The 10,745-nt window shown below is 39.5% G+C and overlaps 1 protein-coding gene across 1 annotated transcript; it reads left to right on the plus strand.

Annotated features, from left to right (window-relative positions):
• Nucleotides 1-368: 368 nt before the first annotated feature.
• On the plus strand, nt 369-8,044 carry LOC144640784 (uncharacterized). The gene is made up of 6 exons (XM_078499857.1): nt 369-481; nt 2,098-2,463; nt 3,439-3,773; nt 5,912-6,321; nt 6,919-7,270; nt 7,921-8,044. Exons 1-5 carry the CDS (start codon nt 421-423, stop codon nt 7,250-7,252), a joined length of 1,506 nt encoding a protein of 501 aa, XP_078355983.1. The 5' UTR covers nt 369-420; the 3' UTR covers nt 7,253-7,270; nt 7,921-8,044.
• Nucleotides 8,045-10,745: the final 2,701 nt, after the last annotated feature.

The raw sequence follows: 10,745 nt of genomic DNA on the forward strand, positions 1-10,745 counted from the left end.
CGTTAAGTGCGTCGTTGCAAAGTTCTTTCCTTTTAATAAATTAATATAAATGGACGGAGGACAGAGTGAAAGATAAATGAAGGAGAGAAGGAAGAAAAGAAAGGAACGAGTAAAGGATGGAGGAAATTTACCATTTCTTCCTACAGGTTTTTCTGCCACAAATAAGTGAAAATTCTCAAGGCAAAACAAACAGTATAGCAATTACGGAACTAATCTATCCTGATTTGACTTTCTTCGATATATGTTCTCTTTGTGTCAAATATCTAATATCGGTCCATGATAATATTAGTTTTTTCCTTGTTTAAACAGAATATTATAATTATTGGTTATTATGTGCAAACAAGAATAATTTAATCCTGAGTGTCACGGTTTTCTTTGCCACTTTAAATTGATCAGCATTCTGTACGACGCACGACGAAAATGAATATCTTTTTTCGTGTCATATTGGTTTTGTTGCCGGCTGTTGTTCCAGCCTTTAACGGTGAGTAGTACACCTGAACTTAATTCTATTAATTTACGACGAATAATATATTGCAAAGTTTACATGAAGAAGAATTAGAGTGCTTTAATAACAGCTGAAGCAAGTCGGAAGGACAGGAAGGTGAAGATTTTGATAACTTGGGCTAGAACAGGCCCTTACTTTTAATATTAATGTCTTAACCCTCGGACGTACAAGCAAACTCATACCCCCACCATCGTACAGAGGGGGGGGGGGGTGGATGGAACCCCTCCCCGGAGTTTTTGTTATATTAAGGCGTAGCGAAATTATTTTGCACTGACAAGAAAGCCCTTGGCTTACTCTACAAGATGACATAATTTTAATTGGCTATGACGTCATATGACGTCACGTGACGTCATTAGAGCCGCCATCTTTGATCCGCCATCTTGGATTTCAACATTTTCTTAGAAAGTCACAAAATAACGAAAATTGATGCAAAATCAAGCAAGAATGCTTATGGAATGTAAAAATAAGTAAATCTTGCACTTTTGATTAAAAAAACTGGAAAAATAAAGAAAAATGTTAAAAATGACGCTTTTTGGCAAGACCTGCTTGTATTTGTGACGTTGCCATGGCAACGTCAAATATCATGGACACATGGTTGACATATCAAAATTTCCGCAAAGGATGAATGAACAGCTACTGAAAGTTTCAGCATTGTAAAGTAAATCCTTTTTTCAAAATTTGGAAAAAACCTTATGGGGGGGGGGGGTGGCATCCACCCCCCTCCCCCTTGTACGTCCGAGGGTTAGGGACGCGGGGATACCTACAGCATGAATAAATTCATGAAGGGAAATTTTGCTTGACCTGCATCTTTTAAAACGCTTATTTCTCAGCTGTTATGGGTGCGATTAAGCTCAAATTTTACAGAGACATAAAGAAATGATGAAAGATTGTGAATGTCGTCTTTTATTTGGAAGATTGCATTTAACGTCGATGTTATAGCCTCGTGAGTGCCAAATTGGGAAAAACATGATTTTGTGGCAAAGTTTGCGGAACGAGTAGGAGACAGCACACTGGGATCTTCGTCAAAAACTAATCAGTCAATACCTCTAGAGTGTCATAACAGAAGCGGATTTTTTAATTTGAAGTTTGCCAGCAAATTACGCCTGTTTAAGTGCGCAAATTTGAATTTAATGTCTTCTACCTCTTTCTAAAAGCGCTCTTTTAAAATTCCGCTTCTGTTATGACACACTACAGTATTCATAGTTTACCTATCTGCAGTGGCAAGACATGAAGTTCTGTATCTCTGCCACAAAATTGTCGGAAAAGTCAAAATTATGGTAATTATATTCCACGCTGTTTTTAAATAGGACACGATTGTTTTTGCCGAATATTTTTGTGATTACTCTGAGTTGCAGAAATATTCAAATTTAAATGAAAATAAGCTCAAAGACTTCCTACATACGCTTTAAATAAATGCATAATAATGAGCCTAAGGTGTCCCCCGCGACCTTAATTTTGTAGTTTTAGCTCCTGTCACCATTACATATATATAGAAACCTGCGATCTAATTTTAAAATGAATTGACGCACATTCATTGTACGCAAAATTATAAAAGGGAGAAATAATTTCTTAGCCCTAAAATGTATTTGCAGTTGGCGATCGAGTGCTAGGACGTTGGACAAACAATCTTTATTATCCTGGTGTAGTTGAAGAGCGCCCGTCCGGTGAATTGATTAAAATCAAGTTCGATGATGGAGACGAGATCACACACAACGTCAATGATGTGTCAGCGGTTCTTCACGATAAAGCCCTGACAGGGGCAGAGGTTTATCCTGGACGGCACGTGATTGCCGCGTGGAAAGGAAGCGCCAAGCAGTACATTGGCTTTGTTACTGGGATTTCAGATTCACGGTATCGGGGAAACCGAAAGTTCAGGGTGCTGTTCGATGACAACGATGAGGATGATTACAGCGCTGGGGACCTTCGAGAGTTCCCGGATGCTGCGTCTCCGTGGGAAGGTAAATTTAATAAAAGCTCTTTAAGCTTATGCTGATTTAGCTAAAGGTGCCTCCAGTTCAGAAATATAAATTTTCGAGAGCGTCTTTACGGGATAATTCAAGCTTAACGTAAACTCGACTCGCAAAAGATTACTTAAGAACTTTCGAATTCGACCATTCTCCTGTTTTTGCAACAGGCTGTGTAGAGATAAAACGGTCGTACTCTTTTTAACAATTAGACTACGAGTCCGAGTTTTCTATGAGCAAATAGGCAACAAATGTGCGGCCAAGTTAAGAGGGAAGAAACCTAACTACAAGGCTGTTGTTTAATATGAGTGACTTTAAGAAATTTTGTGGGTTTCCTTACTTCCATAGAAAACAGGTTGCCAAAGCTTTAGAAACGACTGAAAACAAATGAAATGATCAAAAATTATCGAATATTTATCGTTCTAATTTATTAAAGGTATTTTTTATATATATATATTTCCGTGTTAGCTGTTATAATATTTCTAAAATCACTCACAACCCTAATAAAGCGTAGCGTAAGGTCGTACAGTACAGCCGCGAGAAAGCCAAATAAAACCGACCTGCTTTCATTAGCTTTCATTGCATGAGTTGTAATTCTCAAAGTTTGCCACTTTTTCCCCACAGCTACATAAATTTTGAAATCACGATAGTTATTTCATAAACACGTACAAAAGAAATGCCGACTTTTTCATTTTTTTCCTCCTAAAAACGACTACATTCCAGCCGTCAACCTTTGCGAACCATCTACTTCCAAAATCTCAACCGCAGGGAAGTTATAAGAGGCTCTGCTCGCAGGGTGGGTTACTTGTGGCTACCAGGGTTATGTGTTGTCGAAAATACGGTATATTTTAATTAGAAAATGCGATAAACAGATAACGGTTGTAGAAAAAAATAGTTGCCCCGTGTTACAATGAAAATCTTTAAAGTTACGACGACTAAGTTAATAATGTCTTTTTGTTATATGAACAGTTGGAGCCCGTGTGTTTGCCCGTTGGAGCAATGGTCTTTACTACCGAGCCTTCGTCGTCAAGGCAACCGATTCTGGCGTATCCATCCACTATGATGACGGTGACAATATTGATCACTCCAAGTCTGACACGGCAGCAGTTATTTTGGACAGGCTCCCTTTTGGCACTGAGCTGTATGTTGGCCAGAGAGTTATTGGGTTTTGGCCGGGAAGAGTTAGGTACTACCCTGGAATCATTTCTTCGATAAATGCCGGAGTGAAGCCTAGGAAGTATCACGTGCAATTTGATGACGGAGACGAACGAGAAGAACACCCGTACCAGATCAGGGTTTTACCTGCTTGAAACTCTTAGTGAAATCAGGTACTGCAATGTAGAGGGTGATAAAATTGAGATTTTCCTTCCTTTTTGCTTTCATGGGATGTGATTTCAGTCTAAAAAGCTGTCTAAATATAATGAGAAACGAGACTGTTTGAAGGCGTTGCGTGAAAGATCATGGTGAGAACAAAACCTGAAATGACCGTTTTGATTGTCCATGAACGTTGTCTGCACTCCCCCATGGCCACTTGCCTTTACAATCCTCAATAAAACTGGAATAAACATTGACCTATATAATATATTTACATTTGTATTTCAAGGTCAGAAAGGTGGCAACATTCAAGTTAAATTTTTATTTTAAGAACTCGTCCAACGTGTGTGATTAATTTCTTCTTGCTTCCAGTTCGATTCGATGGTAAGAGAATCAACTAGACCGAAAAGTTAATCAATATTCACTTGGAATTAAAAATTGATCCTTTTACACCAACTGGATGGGTGAGACATGATCTAGTCACTCAGCTCAGTCAGTTCAAGAAAGCACTTGTTTTCCGAGCTAATCAAATCCAGTTTTTATTGATGATCTGAAAGGTTATTTGTATGAATAATGAGAAGATTAAAAATGCAAAACGCTTAATACTGCCACTGACATTAAGCCTTATTAATAACATTGCAAATCATTTAAAATTGTTTTAATGCGTTTATGTTTTGATAGGAAGAGGCAAAGTTACCCTAAAACAGCCTTTCCATGAATGATGGACCTGAAGAAAGAAATTTGTAGTAATTAAGCAGTAATTGTATCAGCTGTTTTACTGGTGATGGTTTTGGAAATACGAATCAAATAAAGTAAACGCTTGGGAAATATCTTGTCTCCTTCTAATTATATGCTGCAAGTCAGTTTTCTACTTTGGGAGAGCTTACGTGCGGGGATAGGTCGGCCATGATTGCGATCACGGCTAAGAGAAAACAGAAAAATTAACCGAAAGAATTTCATTATACTGTCAGATTATGACTGCGTCTGTTAGATTGGAATACACGCCTATTTGAATCGTGAAGTCCAAGATTTTCATCTTGTATAATGACTCTCATCATTACCCAGCTCTTCCATTCCGGTTTGATAATAAACTAAGCCAAGAAAAGTCACCTGCCTAGGAACAAAGCACGAGGATAAATTCTGGCTCGAATTTACACTGTCCCGATTACAAGTCCAACGGGCCAACCTTTAGGGTACAACTGGATTCAAATGGTTTCGAATCCTGCCGACGTCAAATAATTTTTCTTTGCCTCGAATGGTCCCCGATAATTCCTTTCTTTAATCTTTTTGAGGGCTAATGCTCAGAAGGAAATTCCTTGGATATTCTCCAGCACTTTAAATTACCATAGAGTTCATTTTCTACTTTCCAGTGCCAACCTTTTGATCAACAATCCTCCACGGAACCGGTAGAGTTCTTCCGAAAAGTATACAGGGACGCATTTACATGGACTCCAATTAAGGCACCTTTAGGAGCAAGCACGGATCGCCAGAAATCTCGAAGGCCGCGTTTAGACGTCGTCTAGCTAATGCCGCTATTCTTTTGACATTGTGCTTGTGTGCTTCTCTCACTACTCTCAAAAGAACACTATTTTCGCGCTTTTTAACAAAATGGTCATGTACATAATGAAGTAAAGAACTGTGCAGAAATATTTTCAAGACATTTCACTTGCCTTTTACGAAAGATGAATAAAGGAATCAAATATCACCTTACCGTGATTCGATATATATAGTATTGCACTGCGCATCCTTACGGCACATAGCACACCATTCTCTTCCCCAGAGGCCGCGATCCTTCTGGGGGTGCTGACCAGAAGGATCGCGGCCTCTGGGGACGAGAATGATTGCGGTTTTCAAAGACATGCGTGCTGTGAAATTCAAACCTCAGCCGACAGTTTGCGCCTTTTTAATGCCGTCAATCATCTTAGCAAATCTTAGCTGCAGAAGTTCACTCCAACTGGGTTAAAAGATCACATCTGTCAGTTGTGATTGGTTGATTTCCATTTTTTTTGTTTCTGTTTTTCAAGGTTCGTGGCTGTTGCCATAATTATGATTGACGGCAGCGAAAAGCGCAATCGTTGGTTGGGTTTCGCATGTCTTTGAAAACTGCAATAAAACGAGTTAACGCTCATTCATTTTTCCTAAAATTATAAAACCGAGAAATACCTTCTTATGTCTAAAAAATGTACTTTTAGTTGGCGATCGAGTGTTAGGACGTTGGACAAACAACAAGTATTATCCTGGTGTGGTTGAAGAGCGCCCGTCCGGTGAATTGATAAAAATCAAGTTCGATGATGGCGATGAGATCACCCACAACGTCGATGACGTGTCAGCGGTTCTTCATGATAAAGCCCTGACAGAGGTGCATTCTGGACAGCACGTGATGGCCACGTGGAAAGGAGGCGCTAAGTACTACATTGGCTTTGTTACTGAGACTTCAGATTCACTGAATCCGGGAAACCGAGTGCGGTTCGATGACAACGATGAGGATGATTACAGTGCTGAGGATCTTCGAGATTTCCCGGATGCCGCCTCTGCATGGCAAGGTAAATTATAATCAGAGTTGATTAAACTTATGCTGATTGGCTTAAGATTACCACGGGTACCAGAGGATTTTCTTGCGCGCGACGGAATACCTCGCTTCGGTGGCCAAAGGCAGTCGTCAGGCGAGGCGAAGCCGCAAGAAAAAACCTCTGGGCCGGAGCGCTGTGATTTACCGTCCTCGTTTAAGTTTGGTCCTTTTTATCAAATTGCATTTAAGCCAATCACAGTGAACATCTCCATTTGTGATGACATGTACTGGCACAAGAAAACACGACACCGTCGAACTTTTCCAGAACATTTCTGAGCCCTTTCGTCATTGCTCTTTCGAAACGTTTTAGAATGGAAAGAACAAACTTCCACCTATGTCGGGACATCCTAAAATTGACGCGGTGTACTATTCTTGGCAACCAAAGTCCAGTATCTGTTAAATTCAAAGTCCCGTAAGTGGTCATTCGAAGCCAATCAGCTCTCAGAATGGCGGCCAAGTCAAGGGAGGAGAACCTTAACTACAAGGTTGCTGGTATAAGGGATTTATCCAGACATTATTTCTTTGGCATCCTTATCTCAACAGATAGTTTTCTTTTACCATATTAGTTATACTGGAGCCCGCGTGTTTGCCCGTTGGAGCAATGGTCTTTACTACCGAGCCTTCGTAGTCAAGGCAACCGATTCTGGCGCATCCATCCTCTACGATGACGGTGACACTATCGACCACAATAAGTCCGACGCGGCAGCAGTTATTCTGGACAAGCTCCCTCTAAGCAATGAACTGCAGGTTGGCCAGAGGGTTATTGGTTTTTGGCCGGGAAGAGTTAGGTACTATCCAGGAACTATCTCATCCATCAATGCTGGGAAGTATCACGTGAAATTCGATGACGGAGACGAACGGGACGAGCACCTGTACGAGATCAGGATATTACCTGCTTAAAACTCTTACTGAAAACAGGTATGGGAATATTTCAGCAGCCAATCAAACGCACTTAAGTTTCGTGGGACATGAATTGAGGTCTTATTTTTGACGTGAAAAAGTAAATGACAATTTTCCCTTTGTGAAAGTGAACTCAGTCTAGAAAACACCAGTCCTTGTTTTAACTAGCCTGAGATCAAGATCGTGCCCTCCCTTGCTGCGATGTACATCTCATTTCTACAAAACAATCTATGAAACGAGGCTGTTTGACCTAAACTGTGTTTAGGCCTGTCGTTACGTGAAAGATCATGACCAGAACACAAACTTGAAATGACCGTGTGATTCACCATGAACGTTGTTTTGACTCCCACCACTCACCTTTACAACAATCAATAGAGTTGGAAAGCAACAATGATTAATTACTAGCATTACCAAATATAATATAATATACAGGGTCGGCCAGGGGGCTAAGTGGTATACCAATATACCTGAAAACACGAACCCGGTATACCCAAAATTAATCCCCCCTCCAAATCGTACAAAATACCAAAATTTGGAAAAATACAGTAAAAAAGTAATTTGTGAATCTGAGCCTGCTGGATTCATTTTCCATTCCCCCTTATGAGGCCTGATTACACTGCCTGATTACACTGTTATATATTATTTTTAATCCGTTTATGTTTTGATAGGGAAAGGCAGACTCACCCCAGCTCAACCTTTGCAGGACTGGCAAAACTGGAAGAAAACCTGTGTAGTAATTTAATGGTAGTCGTTTTAGCGGTGATGGTTTATTAAAGCACATCAAATAAAGTAAGCTCTTGGGTTATTTCTTGTGCATTCTCATTTGTATGATGCTCGTCCGTTTTTGACAAACAGGCCAACAGATATTGTATTTATAATCTCGTGGACGTCATGTTAAATTGTCAGCTTAGCTTAATTCAGCGTACGTCTTAAACCAAGGGCGTTCATTCAAAAGCGATGAATACAGTTGCTAGTTCGCTTACGTGGACAACACTCAAACAAAGCTACCAATTACTTAACTGCCCTTTTCCACTTTTTGGTGATCATCTTCGATTTATATGTAGCCGATAGACACTTTGACCCTCTGAAAAATCGAATTTTTTGTGAAATTCAGACAGAGATTTGGCTTCGAAGACATGTGATTTAACTTTCACCCTTTTTAACCAATAAAGAGTTCCAAGCGGTTTTCGAAGATTTCTCGGTTCCAGACCTTGGAACAACTGATTAAGTATATTAATGTTTCGGTTCCAGACCTCCTACTAGCAGACCGCATATTTAAAATTCAAAATGACTGCAACTAAACAAAAGGCACCCCATTCAGGGGAGAGTAAAAATACTCCTTTACGCTTCATGCTTAGGTTACCGGGATACGCTCCGGCCTGTTGACCACTAGGCTCGAACGCAGACTTAACCTACCATCGCATTTTTACATAACATTTGAACTCTTCGGAGAAACTTTTAAAACCCCTTTCGTTACGTTTTAGTCTTTCGCCTTTAGCGTTATCAAAATATAGATTCAAGCGGATAAAATTTAGAATTCCAAGCCAAATAAACTGCTGACGAACATTTTTTTTATATTCTTTATAATTTATATAATATAATATATTAATATATTCTTTTATATTCTTTATAATTTATTTATTATAATGGGCCACAAAAAAACAAAAAATAACAAAGGGAAAATCAAAAAAACAACTTTCAGCCTCACCTAATTTTTAGCGGGGAGATTTGCTTGAGGTGGTAGGAACTTGTCAAACCTCTCTCGACATATATAATAATCAAATCGTTTTTCTCCTGATAATCACAGGAGCTTTTCTTTTCACACGTTTTACGAAAGAAGGATTTCAGACTTTTCCACCCAGTGGTTTAAAAAAGAAACTTTTTTGGTGCAATTGAGGTATACATCCTGAAATGTCAAGCCGACCTTAAGTGAATTTTCAACCGTACTTCCCGCCTTACCGTGGCCACCCAACAAACTTTTTTACAAGTGTCATCTTGCAATATTTCACGTTTTCACTGTGTTTTGTTGATAAATACGATCTAACAAGTATCCACTTGATTGTATTCAACTTTGCAAGGCGGCGTGTTCGTCAAACATATAGTGATATAACGATAAAACACTTGTAAAAAAAGTTTGTTGGGTGGCCACGGTAAGGCGCGTCGTGCTGTAAGTAAGATAAATACGTCGTTTCTAAACTACCGAAAAAATAATTTTTTTTTAGTAGCTTCGGTTCTCGAATAATGAATCAGATAAGACCACAATAAGAAACACGCACAAAAAACTGTATCAAATAAAGTAATCGTCTGTAGTCTCCTTTTATTTAAAGTCACCTCCCTCTATAACAAACACCTTTGGGGACCACAATTTGTTGTCCACATTGGAGAAAGTTCGCTATTGTGGGAGTTATTTTCAGTAAAACTTATTCGCCTGGACTTGACGTCCTGTCCGTATTAACGGGGTTTCCGCAAGGCGGGAATTGACCGTAGGCATATAATGACAGTCATAGAGGATATCATACAGCGGCGCGAAGATATGAATTTTATTTTCGAGTGGTAAAGCAATATTTAACAAATGAGCGCAGCGAATGAGCAAAATATTGCCTTTACCACGTGTACGACTCATGACGAGCTTAGTCCTCAAAAAAAAAATTATGCAAATTAGATCTTAATCCCCTTAGTGGAGAATATTTCACCATTAAGGGGATTAAGATCGGTAACATAAGATCGTAGTTCGCACGTTGAACTGCCGCAATGTACAGTGAGGTGTCAGTCATAATAGCCGCGGCTTCTCTGTAGAGAAAGAAAAAGCAGATATTAGCCGGATTTGGGTTTTGATGTTCATGTCTTAAAACAGCTCAATAAAATTTCAATCGCGGATTGAAAAAAAAAAATAATAACGCAAGATAAATAACGAACAAACCAACGAAGCAAGAAAAAAAAATGTAGCGTGAGGTTAATATTCTACCCACAGATAACAAGAGCTCAGTAAAGAACTTAGCTCACTACCCCAGTAAGACAGAATAATTTAGTGCGAGGTTATATTCTGCCCACAGATAACAAGAGCTCAGTAAAGAACTCACTACCCCAGTAAGACAGAATAATTTAGCGCGAGGTTATATTCTGCCCACAGATAACAAGAGCTCAGTGAAGAACTCAGCTCACTACCCAAGTAAGGCAGAGTAATTTAGCGCGAGGTTAATATTCTGCCCACAGATAACAAGAGCTCAGTAAAGAACTCACCACCCAAGTAAGACAGAAAAAATTAGCGCGAGGTTAGTAGAGCGAAATAAGTCAGCGCGCGATTAGCCAGGTTTAAGCACCGCAAGCTGATTATTATTACAGCGCTTGACATAAGCGACCGTAGTGAAACTGAAAACCCAAGCTCAAGTTTATATTCCACAAATAAAAAAATACAACTTACCATTGTGCTGCGGTGTTTGTCTTGCTTCTATCTTGGATGAACGGCGGCGTGCCGCGCTGCTTGCGAATTGCG

The sequence above is a fragment of the Oculina patagonica genome, unplaced genomic scaffold (assembly GCF_052425735.1).
Source record: "Oculina patagonica isolate OP01 unplaced genomic scaffold, crgOcupat unplaced471, whole genome shotgun sequence".
Taxonomy (NCBI): Eukaryota; Metazoa; Cnidaria; class Anthozoa; order Scleractinia; family Oculinidae; genus Oculina; species Oculina patagonica.

Excerpts from the sequence above, each read along its gene's own strand:
- LOC144640784 (XM_078499857.1), top strand. The coding sequence starts at position 421 with ATGAATATCTTTTTTCGTGTCATATTGGTTTTGTTGCCGGCTGTTGTT. Across the intron at positions 482-2,097 it reads TGTTGTTCCAGCCTTTAACG|TTGGCGATCGAGTGCTAGGA; the intron begins GTGAGTAGTACA and ends ATGTATTTGCAG. Across the intron at positions 6,322-6,918 it reads CCGGATGCCGCCTCTGCATG|TTATACTGGAGCCCGCGTGT; the intron begins GCAAGGTAAATT and ends TTACCATATTAG.